This window comes from Cyberlindnera jadinii (assembly GCF_001661405.1).
Source record: "Cyberlindnera jadinii NRRL Y-1542 unplaced genomic scaffold CYBJAscaffold_2, whole genome shotgun sequence".
In the NCBI taxonomy this organism is placed as follows: domain Eukaryota; kingdom Fungi; phylum Ascomycota; class Saccharomycetes; order Phaffomycetales; family Wickerhamomycetaceae; genus Williopsis; species Williopsis jadinii.
The window spans coordinates 829,064-849,548 of record NW_017963653.1 but is presented as its reverse complement, the minus strand read 5'-3'; the positions used below and the strand labels follow the sequence as shown (position 1 = coordinate 849,548).

General features: G+C 45.0%; 11 protein-coding genes across 11 annotated transcripts; 7 read left to right on the top strand and 4 right to left on the bottom strand.

Annotated features, from left to right (window-relative positions):
• Positions 1 to 1,260: 1,260 nt before the first annotated feature.
• On the bottom strand, positions 1,261 to 3,059 carry PKP2 (protein kinase PKP2; the record flags this gene model as incomplete). Its single annotated transcript, XM_020217474.1, has 2 exons — positions 2,592 to 3,059; positions 1,261 to 2,567 (listed from the first exon to the last, which is right to left on the bottom strand). Exons 1-2 carry the CDS (start codon positions 2,677 to 2,679, stop codon positions 1,261 to 1,263), a joined length of 1,395 nt encoding a protein of 464 aa, XP_020072538.1. The 5' UTR covers positions 2,680 to 3,059.
• Positions 3,060 to 3,419: 360 nt separating this feature from the next.
• On the top strand, positions 3,420 to 4,369 carry RAD6 (E2 ubiquitin-conjugating protein RAD6). Its single transcript, XM_020214410.1, has 3 exons — positions 3,420 to 3,661; positions 3,725 to 3,789; positions 3,848 to 4,369. The coding sequence occupies exons 1-3, from the start codon at positions 3,620 to 3,622 to the stop codon at positions 4,242 to 4,244; spliced, it is 504 nt and encodes a 167-aa protein (XP_020072537.1). The 5' UTR covers positions 3,420 to 3,619; the 3' UTR covers positions 4,245 to 4,369.
• CYBJADRAFT_171410 (uncharacterized protein) lies at positions 4,345 to 5,130 on the bottom strand (the record flags this gene model as incomplete). The annotated part of the gene is made up of 1 exon (XM_020216216.1): positions 4,345 to 5,130. The coding sequence occupies one exon, from the start codon at positions 5,128 to 5,130 to the stop codon at positions 4,345 to 4,347; it is 786 nt and encodes a 261-aa protein (XP_020072536.1).
• A 1,815-nt stretch (positions 5,131 to 6,945) lies between these two features.
• On the top strand, positions 6,946 to 8,767 carry LSC2 (succinate--CoA ligase (GDP-forming) subunit beta). Its single transcript, XM_020214409.1, has 2 exons — positions 6,946 to 7,039; positions 7,399 to 8,767. The coding sequence occupies exons 1-2, from the start codon at positions 6,998 to 7,000 to the stop codon at positions 8,647 to 8,649; spliced, it is 1,293 nt and encodes a 430-aa protein (XP_020072535.1). The 5' UTR covers positions 6,946 to 6,997; the 3' UTR covers positions 8,650 to 8,767.
• A 97-nt stretch (positions 8,768 to 8,864) lies between these two features.
• On the top strand, positions 8,865 to 10,529 carry MTG2 (putative GTPase MTG2). The gene has a single exon (XM_020214408.1). It carries the CDS (start codon positions 8,885 to 8,887, stop codon positions 10,457 to 10,459), a length of 1,575 nt encoding a protein of 524 aa, XP_020072534.1. The 5' UTR covers positions 8,865 to 8,884; the 3' UTR covers positions 10,460 to 10,529.
• CTF19 (Ctf19p) lies at positions 10,507 to 11,442 on the bottom strand (the record flags this gene model as incomplete). Its single annotated transcript, XM_020216215.1, has 1 exon — positions 10,507 to 11,442. One exon carries the CDS (start codon positions 11,440 to 11,442, stop codon positions 10,507 to 10,509), a length of 936 nt encoding a protein of 311 aa, XP_020072533.1.
• Positions 11,443 to 11,687: 245 nt separating this feature from the next.
• On the top strand, positions 11,688 to 12,318 carry CYBJADRAFT_166223 (mRNA splicing protein SMX2). Its single transcript, XM_020214407.1, has 3 exons — positions 11,688 to 11,758; positions 11,860 to 11,931; positions 11,992 to 12,318. Exons 1-3 carry the CDS (start codon positions 11,732 to 11,734, stop codon positions 12,112 to 12,114), a joined length of 222 nt encoding a protein of 73 aa, XP_020072532.1. The 5' UTR covers positions 11,688 to 11,731; the 3' UTR covers positions 12,115 to 12,318.
• GNA1 (glucosamine 6-phosphate N-acetyltransferase) lies at positions 11,992 to 12,765 on the bottom strand. The gene has a single exon (XM_020214406.1). It carries the CDS (start codon positions 12,722 to 12,724, stop codon positions 12,260 to 12,262), a length of 465 nt encoding a protein of 154 aa, XP_020072531.1. The 5' UTR covers positions 12,725 to 12,765; the 3' UTR covers positions 11,992 to 12,259.
• Positions 12,766 to 12,865: 100 nt separating this feature from the next.
• On the top strand, positions 12,866 to 13,801 carry CYBJADRAFT_166221 (uncharacterized protein). Its single transcript, XM_020214405.1, has one exon. It carries the CDS (start codon positions 12,961 to 12,963, stop codon positions 13,597 to 13,599), a length of 639 nt encoding a protein of 212 aa, XP_020072530.1. The 5' UTR covers positions 12,866 to 12,960; the 3' UTR covers positions 13,600 to 13,801.
• Positions 13,802 to 14,271: 470 nt separating this feature from the next.
• CIP1 (Cip1p) lies at positions 14,272 to 15,638 on the top strand. The gene has a single exon (XM_020217060.1). It carries the CDS (start codon positions 14,533 to 14,535, stop codon positions 15,397 to 15,399), a length of 867 nt encoding a protein of 288 aa, XP_020072529.1. The 5' UTR covers positions 14,272 to 14,532; the 3' UTR covers positions 15,400 to 15,638.
• A 3,844-nt stretch (positions 15,639 to 19,482) lies between these two features.
• Positions 19,483 to 20,205, top strand: CYBJADRAFT_123561 (C2H2-type zinc finger protein; the record flags this gene model as incomplete). The annotated part of the gene is made up of 1 exon (XM_020212490.1): positions 19,483 to 20,205. The coding sequence occupies one exon, from the start codon at positions 19,483 to 19,485 to the stop codon at positions 20,203 to 20,205; it is 723 nt and encodes a 240-aa protein (XP_020072528.1).
• Positions 20,206 to 20,485: the final 280 nt, after the last annotated feature.

Below are 20,485 nucleotides of genomic sequence, written 5' to 3'. Positions count from 1 at the left end.
GGTGACGAGGTTAGAGGGGTCATAGCTTTTCAATGATTTGATAGAACCATCAGAGCATCTTTGTTAAAGAGTTGGCAACGTATAAGTTGTTTGATTTACATTTAACAGGTTATTTTTTTAGTTAATATTATATCTTTGCATTTCCTTGCCTTATTCTTCTGAGTTCATGATAATGTTGTGTTGTCTTCTTCAAAATTTACCCAGAGGCTTCAGTATAATCTAGGAATCGCATACTAATGAAACTCAATATTCTTATATCCCCAATCCCGCTATTATAATGAAATTTGCAAGTGCTTTTACCTTGGAAGTTTGTGCTACATTCATGCTGTTTTTCAGGCACTAATAGCACGATGATGGTAGTGTTAGAAACGGCACAACCTTTTGGCTCAATCGTCAGAATGAGGTATCTGATGCACTCTATGCATCCAGCGCAGTAACTGTATAATGATGTGAGGTCGTCGTAACTGGAAAATAGCACCTTTTTCTGTATTATTCGGTAACTTCCAGTACTCTTCTGTGTGGTGGTTTCTCCCATGTTGAGCCGCAATACGGCCAACACATACAATCTCACAGCATTTCACTGATCTACAAAGCTTGGGCTCCACGAGTAAAGTACAAGGAGAGATACGAAGATATTTATCTGATGAAATCACTTCTTGTCTTCAAAACCAAGCATGAAGGATAGCGTCATATTTCTTGAACCGAGGCATTCACATTGGAAAGAGGAGGATTCCGCTCAGCCGAGTGTAAGTAACTCGTCGCATATTCTAGGATTTTACTCACCAGTTTGAAACGAGTAAACCAGATACCTGTTATTTATCCTCACACAAATATCAGCTGTGTATTCCATCCGCTTTGCTTTTATCTCACAAATAGATCCCTCCTAGTGCTATAACACTCTTTTTGGTATTCAATAAGTTGGTGAACTACAAGATTTTCGCTTTCTCAAACTCGTTTATACCACCAGTCTCCTAAAATTGCACACGAAATATATCTTGAGATCACCCCATCACCAATTATGGCAGAACATATAGCTTAGACTACTAAGCAATTCATTTCTATCGACTCATTGATCTTGCTGTTCTGTATACTACCATTCAATATTTATATGCGTCATGACACATAACCTATGCACCAGATTGTTTTTTATGGGGCGTGTGTTGCGCTTTTTTCTATTTTTCAAAGAATGTGAACAAGTTTGGACCTTTTCGCGTTTGTAGCATATATAAACAAAAAACATCCAAACACCTCTATCTCTGGTTATGCACGGTCCAGCTGTAACTTGTCGTTGTAGTAACCCAATTTACCCAGCTTAAGGTAAGTATCCGTTCCGTAACCCTTCATGGAGTGTAGCACAACGTCACCGTTCCAATAATCTGCGTAGACTTTGCACATGGCCAGTCCCAGCCCGAGTTTAGACTCTGCAGGTCTTTGGATCAGGTTAATCAACGTCTTCTCCTTCATGTAGTTATCGTCAATACCACCCACTGACGTGTTCATGAGAGATTCCCTAGCCTGCGTCACATGATCGGCCTGACTGGTCTGAGGCTGCGTACATAGTGCCATCTTGTGGAAGTTGCCCAAGGAGGCTCTCGCAAGGGTCGGATCCTTAGCAAAAGACCACACTTTGCCAATAGGCTCTATTGGCACACCACCACCACGGTCACTGAATCTGAAGGCAACGTGGTCTTTGTTATCTATGAGACATACAGACACCGGTGGTGGTTGGTCCGTCTTGTGGTTTGGATTGTGGCTGACAAAATGGGCCATTGTTGCTTCGTACGAGTTTCTCAGGATTTCACCAAGCATGAAGTGTAAGTGTGGTGTTAGAAATTGGAACTGGAGGTCACTGTTACCTTCAATGACCAGCTCTGGCATCTTCAAACCGGGATATAGGTTTTCTGTGAATTTGGAAGCGTTCTGAGCAGTGATCTCGAGATGGTCTCTAGCTGAGCACTTGAAGAAAATATCACCAATCTCGTTGTGAGTCTTCTGATCCTTTGAGGTAGAGTGTGTCTTTTTATCCTGGTAGTTCTTAGTCAAAGACAAGTGCTCCTCAATGATCAGACGCCTCGAGATTCTAGCTCTAAGTAATGAAGAAATGAGTTCGTCGAGCTGATTTCTCGGTAGCGACGACAAGATGGAACATTCTAAAGCACCCATCATCAAGTTCGGCAAGTTCAACAAATTAACATCTGTTAGCACGTTCTCCAACATTGCACAAAATGCATCGTTATCCTCAATGGACTTTACCTCTGGGAACTTTCTGAATGTCTCAAAGATATCGTAATATGACTCGTAAACTTTTGCTAGATGGAAGTTGTTCACCACCTCAAAGGGCAGCTCCTGAAGCTCAATCAATTTCCTGGCGATTCTGATGGGCAGCTCTAATCGCACAAAATTTGCACTCATGATGATCTTTTGCTTGGTAAGCGAGCGACCATACTGTGCCAAATGCATAAGCGTCACAGGATGTGGTGTCTTTTGCGACCATGTCTGTAGTACTGTGTTCTGGTAATAGTGTTGAGGGTTCAGATAGGGCGAATGTACGGGATAAGGCCCCAAATCTGAAAGGTGGGACGCAACCTCACTGATCGAGATGTTTGGTATCTGGGCAATATTGTACGACAGCGTAGAGAGGCGTCTCTGCGCCAAATTCCTGGTCAAAGTCCTTATCATGGCTTATGTTTCTTGTTGAATATGAACTTGCTCTATCGTAATATACTGATCTAAAGGGCAAATTAAAGAGAGAAAGAGGGAGAAATCAGTTTCAAATTCAGTCCCAACCCACCTCACCTGTTTTTTATGGGAAGCGGTACTCTTACACAATGGAACAGGACCTGGGGAATTGGACCAACGGGACTTTTCGTTTTTTTTTGGCTTTGTCGTGAGTGAAAACTCCTCCCAGATTCTAACGGTAAAGTATAGAGAATTATGTAGTTGTGAGAGACCGAAATGAGCCCCCCTGAAAGATAAAATCGACGGCTTTGCAGTGTCGTGTTTCGATAGGAACAATGTTGTTACACTACGAGCTTTGACCAATTGGTTCAAACTCGTGAATCAGCTATTGCTTTCAGTCGTAGGAAAAAATGGCGAAAAAGAGTCATCGAAGACGAGAGAGACCAAGGAAGATCATGCATTTGATTGCGCTGTTTCGCCAGATACGGTAATTCGTTTCGCTTTTGGTAAAGTTTCGTTTCTTGCGCTTTTTCGCAAAAGGGCAAGCTCACGAAATCCCGTAGTTGCCTTTGTGAAAAGCGAAAAACGCGAGCCATTTCGCAAGAGTTTTTCTCTAAAGGGCAATGACGCTGTTTTGGACGGGACTTCTGGTTTTATTCTGCGACATTGCCGAGTTTTCCTTTAGCACGAAAATGGCGATGGCGAAAATGGCGATGGCGAAAATGGCGATGGCGAAAATGGGAAAGGCAAACACACCCAGACACCACGCTCCAGCGACGGTAAAGTACACAGCGTGCGCACACGCGACGAAACAAAAGCACAAGCCAAAACTCCCAGTTGAACCAGCGAGCCCACTACAAGCCAAAGAAGTGAAGTGACCAGAGGCCACCAACTCATATAGAGACGACAGACGACTAGACAAGGCTACATAACGTGAAAGATGTCCACACCTGCACGCCGGAGATTAATGAGAGACCTTAAGGTGAGTTATCAGTTTGCCACTTGGTGGATGTTCACAACATGCAACTAACCCGATATCTCTCAGAGACTCCAATCGGATCCACCAGAGGGTGTGTCAGCGACACCGTTACCTGAAAATGTCATGGTTTGGTAAGTGATATGTGCTTGACTGAGATGGACTCTGAACACTAACAAAAAGGTTGCATAGGAACGCCATCATAATCGGACCAGCAGATACCCCATTTGAAGATGGAACCTATCGTCTACTCATCAATTTTGACGAGCAATACCCTAATAAGCCACCGAGTGTGAAGTTTATCTCTGAGATATTCCATCCAAACGTGTATGCCAGCGGTGATCTATGTCTTGATATTCTTCAAAATAGATGGTCTCCGACATTTGACGTGTCGTCGATATTGACATCGATACAGTCGTTGTTAAACGATCCGAATATCTCATCGCCTGCTAACGTTGAAGCTGCAAACTTGTACAAAGACCATACTGCGCAATACGTGAAAAGGGTGAGAGAAACTGTGGAGAAGAGTTGGAATGACGAGATGGATGATGACGATGACGATGACGATGACGACGACGACGACGAATGAGTAGTCCGATCGCCATACCTCACATATATTACTGGCATTCTACATGGACTCACTACTATTTAACTAACATACAAAATCATCCATTTCTCTTTTTAATAGTCTATCTGAGCCACAAGAAATACCACTTTTTAGAATTTGATCTTTCGAGTTGTAATTGCCTTTCCTCTAATTCTTTCTGTTCACGTTCCACATCTTGTTGACGTTTAATATCAGCCAAGAGTAAAGGAGATTCTGGAACATCTATCACCATCCCATCTTCTCCAATGGTCTTATCCCTATAAAGCGCAAGCAACGAGATGATTAGTGCCAAATAAACAACGGTTTTACTCATCGGGTCTAACCTTCTGGTCATCTTACGGAATTGCTCCTGTCTCAACGGAGAGGATTGCCACATGTCAACTTCAGGCAATTTGTGGATTTTATCCAAAGGCGATGTTGCCACCGCTGCAGGGGAGGCAAAGGGTAAGTCCTCTGGTTTGATGTTGGCAAACAAGTTATCCTGAAGTTCCTCTCTTGGTCCATAGTTACCGTACGAGACAAAGTATGACAGCCTCTTGTACTCAGGAGAGATATTCTGCCATTTTTGTTTGAATCTTTTAGTCAAATCCTCTGTAATTTGATCTCGATGGAATTGGTTCAGCTCCGCAAAGGCTCGTGGGTTTGCAAGTATAGGCTTTATATCCACTGGTTCATATGATTCCTCAGTAGTTAAGAACCCATCAAAGATCGACTTCAACGATGACGATACTAGCTCCGCCTTCTCACGGGAGGAAGGCTCATGTTCAACCGTGGGGGTTTCGATCTTGGACGAGTACAGTCTAGCATTCCTCAGCGGGATGACGAACGATTTCGAAGTGGATTTTATCATTTCACAGCCAGCGCTCATCCAGTGTTACCCCAAGAACTCGAGTTGCTGCGAAAGGGCTCATCGATTTTTCACTCATCCGTGGTGTTCACCAGAGGGCGAATTCTCGGTATGCGCAACAGAAAGGCACGTGACCTAGAAATACATGGTACGCGCAACATCATGTCCAAAAGCGGTTTGCGACACACCACAAGTCTGTCTAATCGGGAATGCCAGAGGTCTGTCTGAACGGGTAAACCGCGTGTACGCTTGGCTAACCGTTGGAAAAGCGCAGCCTGTGAAAGACGTGGGGACAAGATGGTGGGGACAGCAAGAGCTGCACGGGCGGAATTCCCAGTGTGTACACATTTTACTTATGGGACCACATCTCTACAAAAGTATCACGAAGGGTTTAGTTCAAGGCATAAGAGGGCGTTGCTGAACTGCTCCAATTCATGATCGTGGATCCATCAGCAAATGTGCTGTTTTGTTTCTCCGTTGTAAGTTGTCCAGCAATTTAGGTCCTTGCTGATAAGCTTGTCACCAAGTGGTGTGGATTAATGGAACTTTCCAAGTAGTGGGATATGACCATGTTGGCTAGCTGGCCCAATTGGATCACATCATACGCCATGGTTGGTGCTGTACAAGTGGCTGAAACTTGTCGGAGAAGAACATATGTTGTCATTCAATCGAGTGATTGTAGATTGAGCGTTTCGAGCGTTATTCTCCGGTGTGAATCGTCACTTGGTTCATTCCTTTATTCCATCTCCAGCTGTGCCCAAGGGGCTGCGATCTTGAGATCCAGACGGACAAAAAACCGTCATACCGTCCTGGGTTTACCCTTTACCCGGACTGCGACTTTTCCAACCTACTGCCACCTGTGAGGTTCCAGTTGGCTCAAACGTATGATGCTGGCACGGTCCTGGTGTTCTTTGTTGATGAGGGAAACCCAGCATGGGTTTCACCAAAACACCACAGATTCACACCCTACAGGCCAAGCGCCAGGGAGAGCAGGCCCGTGTGTCCTCAGAGGCCCACTAAGTGAGCGCCGGTGGGAGCACCGCGCAAACCCACACAGCTCACACATGCTCTGCCTAAGTTTCCCTTCCCCCACACGTGCGGCTCTGTTCGGGCTTCTTCGGCTCCCACATATGCTTTTCCGCCTGCCTCTCTCCTATCAATCGCACACCTCGCGCGCACTTCTTGCAGGGAAGCGCTGCTGATTTTCTGGGCTGGGGGAGACGTGGGTGTGGGATTGACACCAGCGTAGGCAGAGCGAGCCCAGGAACGGGCTCCCACACAGGGGCTCCCACACAGCACCCACAAGATGGTGGCATAAAGGAAACAAGCTGAACCAGCAAGAGAGGGGTTCAATTGAAGACCAATCAACCAACACCGTCCCCTCTCCAGTCACTAGAAGCAAAACCATAAAACTTATGGGTGATCCTCCCGTGTATTTATATACCTTGACACATCCTCCGCTGGAGCCCACCCTCGCGCTCTTTCCCTCCTTCCCACCACCGTGCCAATCTGCTGGGGTTTGTGCCTTATTTTTTTTCCCTCCCAGCCTGATGAACGGAGACACCTCTGTCCGACGGCACTGGCTCAGCGTGGGTGCTCCCAGCCCGTGGGCTCCAGCCCACCGGCTTCCCCAGCTGGAGCTGGGCCCAGTCTCCCAAACACGCGCCCTCTCGGTCGCTTGGGAGAAATCTCAAGAAATGTTCAAAAGGAAAAGAAACCCAGAAAAAAAAACCGATTCGTGAACGGCTGTCGTCCTTTCCTCCCCTTTTTCCTTTATATAACATACCACACATCTTTTCTATTTCACTCTCCCGTGAAGTAATTTATTTCTTCCTTTTTCTCCTTTCTCTCCTTCTCCAAGTTTTCCAAGGCTTAAATCAATTCGAAAATGTTCAAAGCTGCCTCCCGCTCTGTTGCCAGAGCTTCAAGAGTATGTTTGCCGTGTTGTGTTGGAAGGTGGGTTCTGCGATGGTGACGTGCTCGTTAGCTGGGGGATATATGTCCACGACGCTCTCCACGGGGGACGGGGCTAGTGTCCCAGGAGCGCGAGTGTGTTTTCTGCGATTGCCGGTGGAGGGCCTCTTGTGAAGCCCTCTTTGCACGGGGAGTCCCATGGTGGCTTCAAGGGTTGTTCTGGCTCAATGGCTTGAACCGTGGTGTACGTGGCTTCGCTCATCATCTGGAAATCTATCACCCATTTTTTTTAGTTCCGTGGGGGACGGGAGGGAGCGCTCTCCCTATCAATGCCCCCGGTTTATCAGGAATCAGTTCCACTAACAATGCCTCTAGATCGCTTCTCAAAAGAGAAACTTGTCTATCCACGAGTACCGCTCTGCCGCCCTGTTGAGATCCTACGGTGTCGGTGTGCCAAACGGTGATGCCGCCACCACCGTGGAAGGTGCTTATGACATTGCCAAGAAGCTCAACACCGAGGACCTCGTTGTCAAGGCTCAAGCCTTGACTGGTGGTCGTGGTAAGGGTCACTTTGACACCGGCTTCCAAGGTGGTGTCCACTTGGCCAACTCCCCAGAGGAGGTGAAGTCCTTGGCCAAGGAGTTCTTGCACCACAAGATCATCACCAAGCAGACCGGTGCCGCTGGTAAGGAGGTGACTGCTGTGTACGTTGTCGAGAGAGCCTTTGCCAGAACCGAGGCTTACTTGGCCATCTTGTTGGACAGAGCCACCCAGAAGCCAATCATTGTTGCTTCCGCTCAAGGTGGTATGGACATTGAAGGTGTCGCTGCTAAGGACCCATCTGCCATCAAGACCTTCCCAGTTGACTTGGAGGCTGGTGTCACTGATGCCCAGGCTAAGGACATTGCCGCTGTGTTGGGTTTCACCAAGCACGCCCAACCAGAGGCTGCTGAGACCATCAAGAAGTTGTACCAAATCTTCAACGACAAGGATGCCACCCAAATCGAGATCAACCCATTGTCTGAGACTGTGGACCACAAGGTTTTGGCCATGGATGCCAAGTTTGGTTTCGACGACAACGCTGAGTACCGTCAAAAGGAGGTCTTCTCCTGGAGAGATTTGACCCAAGAGGACCCAGACGAGGTTGAGGCTGGTAAGTCCAACTTGAACTTTATCAAATTGGACGGTAACATTGGTTGTTTGGTTAACGGTGCCGGTTTGGCCATGGCCACCATGGATGTCATCACCTTGTACGGTGGTAAGCCAGCCAACTTCTTGGACTGTGGTGGTGGTGCCACCCCAGAGACCATTGAGAACGCCTTCAAGTTGATTCTCTCCGAGAAGAACGTTTCTGGTATCTTTGTCAACATTTTCGGTGGTATTGTCAGATGTGACTACGTTGCTGAAGGTTTGATCTCTGCCACCCAGAAGTTGGGCGTTGAGGTCCCAATCGTCGTTAGATTGCAAGGTACAAACTACGAGAAGGCTGCTGACATGATCACCAAGTCTGGTCTTAAGATCTACGCCGTTAACGAGTTGGACTCTGCTGCTGAGAAGATTGTCAAGTTGGCTGACATTGTCCAGAACGCTAAGCAAATCGGTGCTAAGGTCTCTTTCGAGTTCTAAAAGGCTTTTTTGTGTGTATATAGGACTTGACTACCCATTAGCTCATGATTAAGACGCTTATATTCAATATAAAAATCGCAGTTAACGATAAATGAGGTGAATTGATAGAGCTTTCGGCTTCAATATTTTTCCTCCTTGTAGGGCTTTCCGTATAATTTTTTTCTCCTGCTGTGGTGCGTACACGAGACACATTTACTCTCACGATGAAGCTCCAAGTACACTGGAGCATATTGGAATGATGCTGAGCAAGTCGTTAGGGCCTTTGTTGACCAGGAGACTGGGATGGCTCGGGCGGTCAGTTGGCTCACTCCCGGAACACTCACCTGGGCTTGAAGAGAACGAGTCCTGGTTGGAATCACTGGATTACTACGAGGACGACATAGCTCAGAAATCGCTACCTTCTCAGTTCCATGAGCTTTCCGACGTTTCGTCTTCAAAGTTCACCATCCTGAAGGACTATAACAACGGCTCGTATGATATATCGCTGAAATTTACGAACAAAGATGTGTACTCTTCCCAGTTCTCCACTGTTAGTCATAAGAAGAGGCCCAAAGCTGAGGCACAAGGCTTCACTGATGTCCGTTGTATCAGGCTCAGATCTGGTAACGGTGGTGATGGCTGTGTTTCGTTCTTTCGAGACGCTGGTCGTGCTGTTGGGCCTCCTGATGGAGGCGATGGTGGTAGAGGTGGTGACATCTACGTCCAGGCCATTGAAGGACTGACATCGCTGAATAAGTTGAAGCAGAGCTACATCGCCGGCGACGGACAGCCAGGAAAGGCGAGACAGCTCGATGGTGCAAAAGGTAAGGACATTGTAATAACTGTACCTGTGGGCACTGTCATCAAGTGGATGCCAGATCCAAAGGTTCTGAAGGAGCAACTTGAGGTGAAAGAAGAAGTCGAATGGGAAATGACTGCCAAAGAGGGGAAAGATGATCTTTATGAACCAACACTGTTACAGCTCAAGAGAGACAGTTACAGCGTTGGTGAAGGATGGCTGTTCAAAGATAAAGATAAAGACGAACAGTGGCATAGATCTAAGGATCATTTTGTCAAGTTGGATAAGAAAGTGCAGAAGTACGACTCTAAGATAATATCATCGGAAGAACATGGTGATCTATTCCCGTTGAATGGACTGGATCTCAACAAGGCCAATGAGATGCCAATATTGCTCGTGAGAGGTGGAGCTGGAGGACTGGGGAACATGCACTTCTTGACCAATAACATCAGAAACCCAAGGTTCTCGAAGAAAGGAAGAAGCCATCTAGAGGCACATTTCCTCTTCGAGTTGAAGCTGTTGGCTGATTTGGGTCTTGTCGGCTTGCCTAACGCTGGTAAATCTACTCTTCTAAGGGCCATTTCGAATGCTACTCCTAGAGTTGGCCACTGGGAGTTCACCACGTTGCAGCCTTCCATCGGCACAATTCCTCTGGGGGTCGATAAGGAGTCATTCACCGTTGCCGATATTCCAGGTATTATCAAAGGCGCATCTCAGAACAAAGGAATGGGTATCGACTTCTTGCGTCACATTGAGAGATCTGGAGGATTGGTGTTTGTTATCAGTCTAGGTAACGATGACCCTATTGCCGATCTTAATATCTTACTTCAAGAGCTGGGAGATCGTGTAACGGGAAAGAACGTTCTCATAGCAGCTACGAAAGCTGATATTGAAGGATCATATGAAAAGTTTCAAGCATTAAGAGCATATGTGGAAGGTAAAGATTGGAAGATAGTTCCAGTTTGTGCCTTGAAGAAGGAGAATGTTGAGCAGTTGATCTTAATGATGGGTGAATGTGCTGGAAAGTTGTAATTAATCATCTGTTCTTGAAAAACGTTAGACTTGTACATAGGTGTATATTACGGTGATGAGACATTATCGATATTCTCCAATAGTAGGGCAATGGACTTCTTCAAGCCATAGAATTCCAACATCTCCTTGAAAGTGCTATTAAATTGTGAGTTCACAGTCAGTTGAGAATACAGACCGTCATGGGGATCAAAGACGATGTCCCAAGTTAGTTGAATAGGAGGAAGATGTACAGTGTTATTGTAAATTGAATGCCTTGACTCGAAATCATCTGAGACGTATCTCTGATACAGTTCTTTGAACGTACTGTGCCTTTTGGTAATCGACTCAAAACAAGCGTTCAATGTATACAGGAACCCGTTGATGTTCTTAGTCTGTGAGAAGTGATCTGCAATTGAGATCAGCAATGTGTTAAACCTATTGTTGGATGTCTTTGTCAACTTCAGATCATAGACACTGTAGATATTGTCTTTGCTTCGTAATAGGATGGCAACCTCAAACTCAAACAATGTGCTGTGCTGTATGACAAATGATAGGGATTTCAATACCTGAGGTTTGGCATCGATGTAGTGTAATGTGAGTGTAGAGTGTGGTGAAAGAACTTGAATGTACGGATAGAACTTCCTGAGGTATTCATGCCTTATCGACCAGTCCCGAAGTGGTAGTGTCGAGTATGCGAAGTCATCAAATTCCACCAGCTCATCAGGTGGGTCGTCAGGTGCATCATCGTTGTTGCCCCCAGTCTGTGATGCCTTTTTTATGAGATCCATAATCAGCTCATCCTCTTCCTTTTGGGATTCAGTGCTCGAGACATCGTTGTTCAAGGAATTCCATTTCAGTTCCAACTCTTCGATCTCCCTCAACAGCCTGTTTCTCTTCTCCAACAGCGTGTTGTTTTCCCTTTCCAGCCGTATTTCTTTCAGTCTATCCGTCTCCACGACGGGAGATGAGGACTGGACGCCTTCGATATTGAAAAGATCTGACATAAACCCACGAATCTATGGAATGGGAACAGTAAAGAGAAGGAAACAACAGGAAGAAGTACAATGGACTCCATCGAAAAGTAAACAAACAAACGGGCCGCGAGGTATTACATAAGATATTATGTAATACATTACGTAAGAACATTGATGATCGCGTTTACATGCGCTTTCGTAATTTCTTATGTAATCCTCTCATACTGAAGGTTTTTTCCTTCTTCCATTTACGGTTTACAGGTTTCATTTCAACGGCTAAAACAACTCGAGGAAACTCTACGATATAGCAGAGATAATAATGGTGTCCACTCCAGAGCTTAAGAAGGTATGTAAACTAGTGATTGCTCACTCGTGGGAATGGCTCTCTTGTCTTTCTTTTGGATGTTTTCTGTTCTTGTTTTGGCAGTACTAACAGAGTCCTCTCAGTATATGGACAAAAGAGTAACAGTAGCTCTGAACGGCTCCCGTAAAGTGACCGGTAATCTAAGAGGTTACGACGTGAGTTCACTCCTGACTTAGAATATCCATTGCAGCGTAAGTATTAACCATTTGATTTAGATATTTCTCAATATTGTACTGGAAGATGCCACAGAGGACTCCACGGGAACACCAATACAGATAGGCTCAAGTGTGGTGAGAGGAAACTCAATCTTGTCTATAGAATGTCTAGAATCGATATAGTACAGTGATGGAATAAGCACAAAAAGTGCTGGAGGTGGACGATACATTCACAACCTGGGAACGGTGAGGGTATATAACATTGAAATGGAGGCTTTCGTTGCCGTTCTCATTAATGAAAACACTAGAGCTTATGGGGAATAGATAGTCATTGTCGTATCTCCATCTCTAGCCCGTTATTCTTGTATCCACATTTTTCGTAGAATCCCACGTTCTTTGGATCGCAGTCAAGGATTATCTTATAGCATCCAGCGTCTTTACCTATCTGCGTCAAGTGATTGATTAGAATCTTGCCCAGTTGCTTGCCCTGTTGGTCTTTTCTGACCGCAATATCCTCTATGTGACCAACCAGCCCACACTGATGGATCAACTTCTCTTCAATGAGTATCATTCCGGTCGCAACGACGGTATCATCACCGTCAACGATCACAGTGGGGTTATACATGAATTTACCGTTGTTCAACTCGAGTGATTCCCACTTGTTTACCAGCGCCTGGAATTGGTACTTTGAGATAGTCCCCACCACTGTAAGGGCCTCCAACGTCGTGAGAACACCACGGTCATAATCAGAAGATACCATTCTTCTAATACTGTAATTCTCAGGAAGTGACATGTTTAGGATTTGAAGTAGGCTATTCTTTTCTTTGATCCTCTGATGTTATGGAGAAGATGACAACAGACAGAGAAGTTGAGAAAAAAATCCACACAGGAGAAAACAAGCAACTTGAAATTGTGAAAACAAAACAAACATCAACAAAGCTAAAAAGGTAAACAAAGGGAAAATAAGAGGAAGAACACGTTTACCAGACGAGAATACATTGATTACCAAGGAAGATTTATACATTATTGATGGCGGAATTGAACGAAGCTGAAGAGTTTGAATTGAAGCTGAGAAGGGTAAAAGACTGGCTTTCACAGGGGTCCCATGAGCCAGCAGGGAATAGGCAAGACAGTGAGGAAGAGGTGAAAGAGCACGAAGAAGAAACAAACGCGCGAAAGGATCACTACTATGACAAGCTGCAGAGAGATCTAATACAAAAGAAGAAGTTCTTACGGGAAGCGAAGAAAGCTCTGTTTCAGTTGCAGGCTCCGGAAACAGTCGAGGAAGAGTTACAAGGTGTCCTGTACACTAATGAACGTTTACCGTTTAAGGAGGAACGTGGTGATTCCATAGGCTTAGTGCTGGCGCTAGGCAAGGTGGAAAGCCAGGTTGTGGAGTGTAGACAGCTTTTGGAGAAACTGAACAAGGACTCAAGGCTATTGGATGAACGACTAGCTATTGAGAAAGGATGGAACGATGAACTGAACCTGTTAGTTAACGAGCTCTCCAAAAGGCAAGAGAAACGCAGTGGAGAGTCAAACGACAGAACTGAAGATGGCGTACGTGCCCAGTCAATGGATGAAACTGCTCTAAGAGCTAAAATTGCGGAGGAGAAACAAAGATATAGACAACTTCGTAACTCCCTAAGGTCACTACAACAGACATGAGAGACATGTTCTAGCTATTCTTATGAGTGGAGACAGAGCAGAGACAAAATGGAACTTGATACCAATGAAGGGTGTAATACACTCCTCTATTTAACAACCAGTTGTTGGGCTCAACACGTAATAATATCTCTCCCTACTCAACAGAAACTACGTTGTATATAAATATATCGCACCACAGACGGTGTGACGTATCGTAAATCACCCCCTGTAAATCACTCACTGTGTATACTATGTCCGTGTGTAAAACACCGCCAACTTTGGATAAGACTTTAACCTCATTTGGAATCTATTCCAGACGCCAATTTCCTTGCCATTCATCAAAGTTTGATAGGGTCCAGTTTGACAGTTGTAAGGTACCGTGATTGAACTTATGCATTGTACTTTTACAGCTCTCAAGTTACGACCTGGCCCAAGAGGGAACATAGAGAAGTTAAGAGATGACAGTTGAAGTAATGCACGTACTTCGGGGGCGTCATGACAATTCGCAGTGCTTCAAATGAACATCAATATAAACCCACATGGGACATAGGACCCTATCTGACGACATCACATCAATTGATTGCTCGTTGTGCGTAGGGGATTGCTAAAAATGGACACGATGGCCAATTGATAGATACGCGTGAACGCCAGATTAAAAAAAGGGGACGAAATACTCAAAGGGACGGGACAAACGCGAAAAACGCACAGCAAACTCTAGCACGTTCGCGTCGCACTTTCCGGTTTGAGCGCTAAAAAGAAAATCTTTGTCCAGGATTTTCAGATTTGTCTTTATGGGCTGCATGATGGGAAGGAATACCCGGGAAACGAAATATAATTTGATACCCTTTCTTAATCCTCCTTTATTCTTTCTATTTCATTCTTCTCTACTTTATTGCTACGTACAACGCAACAAGAACACTCGACAGTTTCAAACAGAACGACTTGAAGCAGAAAATGATGATAAACACCTTGCCACCTATCTCGTCAGACGAACTCATGACGGAGATTACCCCTGTGTCTACCCCAACCGACCAGCTCTCAAGCTGGCCGGAACATCCTCGTTATGGAAGAACTGCTTCAGTGTCGAGTATTGCCTCTTCGATGTCAAACTTCCCCATGGGCCAGCAACAGGATTTTTCATACCAGCAATTTGCATCCCACTATAAGCTGTCAGATGTCTTTGAAAGACATCTGTACGACGTTTATCAAAGATACCATGCTAACCCTGAAATTACTCCTTTTCAGATAAACAACCCACCTTCAGGGGTGTTGAACCGTGTATCCAAGGATGCCTTAATCACTGCCGAAGAACAAGGCATGGAGATTGGTATAGAGATTAACAACTACTCGTTGGCCATCATTAGACAAAAGTTAATCCAACTTTGTCGTTCATCCTCAATATGCTCCTCTTCATCATCTGGCACCAACATTATTATGTCACAATCCAGAAACAACTCGGTTTCGTCGGTGAATACACCGCTCAACAACTTCCCAACGCTCAACCTCAATACAAAGTTCAACCAGATTGGTGGATTCAACCAAACAGCCCCACAAAGCCCATGGGAGTCTCGAACCAGCATGGAGCCACAACAAAGCGGTGGTTATTTCTCCTTTGAAGCACCTCCACAGTTTGCAAGAGATCAGATACAGGCTCCACAGCTTCAGCCTTCTTTCCTACACGAGCAGATTCAACAACAGCAATTACAAGAACAGATGAAACAGGCCGAAGTTGTTATTCCAGAGTTGTTCAACGCAACGAGCAATAGAAAGAGAGAGAGTTTGAGGTTGAAGAGAAGTGGAAGTGCAGTGACGTATAACTAAAAAGAGAGTGTTGATTTCCACTTTCATGCGTCATTCACTTTGTCTCAATTTAACGACTGCATAGACAACCACGATTAACAACGGCCCCCTATAATCATTTCTCTAATAATTATTGGACAATAGTGTACATAATTACGTGCTCAGTTGCTTTTTTGTCTTCTTCTTGGTGACCTTTACCCATTCGTTTTCCCTCATTAATACTACAGTTACATATGAATCATTATGAGTTTATTCAATCGTTAACAACGCCTAGTAGTTATATCGCTTAATGGTTTATTTAACTTAAGCGTATACGACAATGGGACGGGGTTGCAAAATTACAACCAACCACTTTAGTACTGTCCAAAACACACATCATTTGGCTGTATGAGCCCTATATGGCACCGAATTGTGCCGTTCCCTGCTTTCACAAGCGTCATCAAGGATCACACACGTCGGTGTAGAGTTGGAACTGGGACGTGGAACTGGGGACATTGACTTAGGCCAAACGGAAGGAAAAGGCTGAGGCTGCAATTTCAGGTCGTGAATTAACACGGACGCCTTACTAAACCCTTGAATTAGAAACTGCTCATAACAGTAATGTGGTCTTCATCATTGACTCAGCAGAGTTATGGAATCGAGAGTTCTTCCTGTGTTAGGTTCTCTTGTTTGTTAAGCACCGGTTAGAAGGTGGACGTCTGGCGTGGAACTGAAAGAGTACACAGCAGGAATCTCAAGACCTATGCACTTTTAGGTGGTCCGATGGGACTATATAAACATCCCACGCCTGGTAAACTGTTCTGGGGTGGGGAGATGAAGTACGTATGTTAGTATATCCTACATATGATTACATCACTGTGTGCTTTTCGGGGTCCAGCTTATAATCTTGCAAATAATATGGACGTGACAAAGGATAATACACGACCAAATAGCTGGGTGAGGTGTTTTGGTATACTTCTTTTGATGTGTGCGTGTAGTGATGAAACCTCACTGGTAATATGGGATTATAACAACAAGATAATTCTTAATCAATATAATGTGAAAATGCGAGATGAGCGAGCTGACAGTCTAAACCTTAAAGTGAAGAGGATAGACTTTTCATAAAATTTCCTTTCATAGAGGGTCGATGGCACGTGACGCGTACTGATTATAATTCAGATAATCTGATTATAAATGTGAACGGCGATTATCACAACTGGGAGATTGTAATACGATTGAGATCGGCATAGGCTTAGAAGCTCTTGTGGGGCGTGGTGGTAGCCTTGTTGTTGATGTGACTACATCCTTGTGTTACTTATAACGATGAATTTCAGACATTGGATGCTGGATGAAGATAGTCATGTCCTGTAGAGTCCATAGCGGAGTTCAGTACTACAGCAACAGCGTGATAGCAGATGATAACCCCCATTTGTCGTGTCATGCCTTTCCAGGACCCTTGGAATGCGCACGGAGCACTATACGATGGTGATAAGATCATCCCTGCGTCATTGCTCATTCTGTAGAATTCGCATGTCACTCAAGCGCAGCACTTGAGCCCAATGGACTTGTCATGGAAGTCATTTCAACTTTACGACAGCACGAGCTGGGTATCAATATCAAACAAAGTGTATCTCAATGACACCCACCCAGATTCCTTTACAATCCTTTTTCAGGGAGACCTCACTGGAGCGGTATTTTACATCACCGATCCATTTTTGGGGTCTGTATTGTATAGAAACACTCCGCACACTACGGTTGAGGTCTGTGAACCAGTCAACGTTGTGAGGGTGTTTGAAAGTGTGGAGTGCATCAAGTCGAAAACCCCAAGTTGGATCTCTCTGCATCTTGCACTGACCTATAGTCATCCATAGAGATAAGTCTAATTCAAAGTCGTTGGTGATAAATCGCACAGCCTATTCATTTACATAATCCTACACGAACACGATACACCACGTTTCCTAGACAAGATGCCAGGCTTAAAAGCAAACGTTGTAACTGGATGACACAACCACAGCGTTCAGTTTCCCACCAAGAGCACAATCATTGCGGTGCAGTATCATAGACGAGGCCACTTTAAGTTAAACCACGTGACACTCTCATATCCATCCGCCTTCTCCCATAAGGACCACCTCCCTATGAACCAATATCTCGTCGATCTAAAGGTTCAGGAAGGCCCAGAGAGTTGAAGAAACGCCCCTAACCACCACACAGGTTAAAAAGTCACGCCTAGCGCCTAATAAAATCACAGGTTATTGTCGGCCAAATGAGGCCAGGCGGCTCGCGGGGTTCAAGTTCGCGAAACGTTTTGTTTTTCGCGGTGTGTTTTTGTGACTTGTTTACACAGTTCAAATCGGGCAATTTCAGACGAGAGGTTTGTTTACAACTTTCCTAATCCGGCACAAGTGAATTGCATGCATTTATCGAGCCTCATGCATTTTTAAATCTTTTCTGCCCAAGTTGTGTGCGATTTCATCATGTACGAACTTCCATCAAGTCTTCAAAGAAAGAACAAACTACACCTAAGTCGTCAAATAAAGGGTCAAACACCTTGGAAAGCTCTAGAACGGATAGTTCAAACTTGACGGAAGTACTATTGTTGATATCCCAGGACTTGTCAGTAGAGAAACGTATTTCTCTGAGGACGTATAACAGAGGCAGATTACAGCGCATTTAATAGGAGTATTTGTGAGAGCAGGTTCAAACGGGAACAGGGAGAAAACGTGTTCATTCAAACTCAGGAGAGAGAGCAAGACAAAGAGAAGTCTTACTTTGAACTGGACGAGCCATCTATACTTCATCTTGAGAAACTCATAGAACCATTGTCCAGTCATGAGTGCATACAACCAAGCATGGTCCGGCCCAGCGCAGGGGATAAATCGACCAACCAACACTGACTATTCCGAGAATGAGTTTGGATTCAGTGAAGTTGATGATCTGATTCAACAGACTCTTAACACCCTCCAGGATCTTGATATCCCCATGGGTCCATCACAGACCTATTCGAATCCATATGCTGGACATATGAATATGGGACATAAGAAGCAGCCTAGCGGGACTGCGATCTTTGGATTTGCAAATCATAACAAAGTATTATCGATTCCAGGTATCGATATGTCCAAGTCTCAAGTCGAACCAAGACAAATGGCGGCACCTGGCCAATATGCCTTCAAGCAGCCACCTCCACCATTTGCAAAGCAAGAACCAGTGTTGTTTGCATCTCCTGGTGAATTTGAGGCATCATATAGACCATATGAGGATCAGAGAGGCCCTACTTTTGGAATGTACGAACCACAGTTGTATCCACCTCAACCACCATCGACTTTCCAGGCACCACCTTGCTCTCAGCCTTTACAAACACCTCAGCCACCACACGCACAGTTAAGTCAACAACCACCACATACACAGTTAAGTCAGCAACCTCCACACTCACAAAGATCAAATATGGGACATATCTCCCCAGGAAGACGACCGGATGATGATTTCTACATAACAGGCAATCAACCAAATCAGTACAAGTTCCCAATGAGAAACTCTGGATGGACTGCACCTCCTAAAATGGCACCTTTGGTTCAGGAGAAACCGAAGACCGTCGAGGTCCCTGTGGAGTATCTAAGAAAACTGACAAGTATGATCAAGAATACGGATGGTGCTTCGATGGATAACTTCTTGAACTATGAACTGGACAAATTCATTCATAGCGGTCCACCCCGTGCAAGAGAAGACCGTGATGGCTCACAGACAGTTGCAGCTTCTAGCTCTAGTTCTGAGGCAAGCACTGCTACAGATTTCAACTCAAGGGAACCAAGTCCCACCTTTTCAGAGATTGCGAGTGTTAACCATTCGATTCCATCTCCAATCAAGCGAAACGTAACCGTGCCGGCCCTTGATCAGAATGGCATGCCATCACCACTAAAACCATCAACTTTTATACATACAAAGGCGCCTGCCACTGGACTGGGTCTGATGGTTGACCTCAACAACGGAGTGGATCAACAGCCAGAATCCGAGTTTGTGATAACAGTACCCAAGACGCCTTCGCCGACGTTAGGCTCACAGGCTACGTTTACACCATCACCGAAGAAAGGATTATCATGGAGACCAGTGGTAACCAGTGACAAGTCTTCAATGCTACAAAGGAAGACACAAGATAAGGCGTCAACGTTGCCTCCTGGCGAGATCGACCTTTACATCAGCGGTCCATTAGAGGATAAGCGGTACGTCTGTAACTACAAGGGATGTGGCAAGAAGTTTACCAGGCGTTACAATGTGAGATCGCACGTTCAAACACACCTCTGCGATAGACCCTTTGTATGTGAGCATGAAGGCTGTAACAAGGCATTTGTACGACTCCACGACTTGACAAGACACCACAAGATCCACGAGGAGTTTGCCTTCAGATGCGACTGTGGTAAGAAGTTCTCCAGGCAAGATGCACTCTTCAGGCACAGGGCTAGAAACATCTGTTCTGGAGGTTTGGAGCCCCAGGAAGTACAGAGGTTGGAGATGAGGGCAACGCAAACAAGCGTGAAGAAGAAGAAGCAGCCACGTCCACAGATCAGAATGGAGAACGATAAAGTTGCAAAGCGACTGGAGTTTGACATCACACGGAAGTGTAAGAGCCAAAACAACACACCCCTGGGGTCTCCAATCCTGGGGTCTAGGATTATATCAACGTCGTCGTCATCATCATCTTCCAACGCGGACGAGAAGAACCAGCTGGGACTGATAGAGGGATTCGACCAGCCAGTCTCCAGCCATATCTCGGACGCCAATGATGACGTCTTTCTCATAAACGATATGGAGTTCGGGCATCACTTTGATGACGATGAGAGTGATCACCAGCTATGAGCTAGCTAGTGATCCTCCATAGATATAACGACTTGATGACTTCTAATGACCCTGAATACACTACCCTTTGTTTGCTCTGCTCTACTGCTGTTGTTCCCTTCAATATGTTGTTTTTCTCAATGTTTTTTTTTCAGTTCAATATTAATCATTATATACACGCTCATTTGTTCAAGTCTCTATCCGAAGCTGTAGTAATTAGCGTGTGGTTATGGCTTGTTCTGCTTCCTGATTGGTCAGCTCTTTATATGCCCGCTCGCAATTTTCACGCATTGTTTTCTTT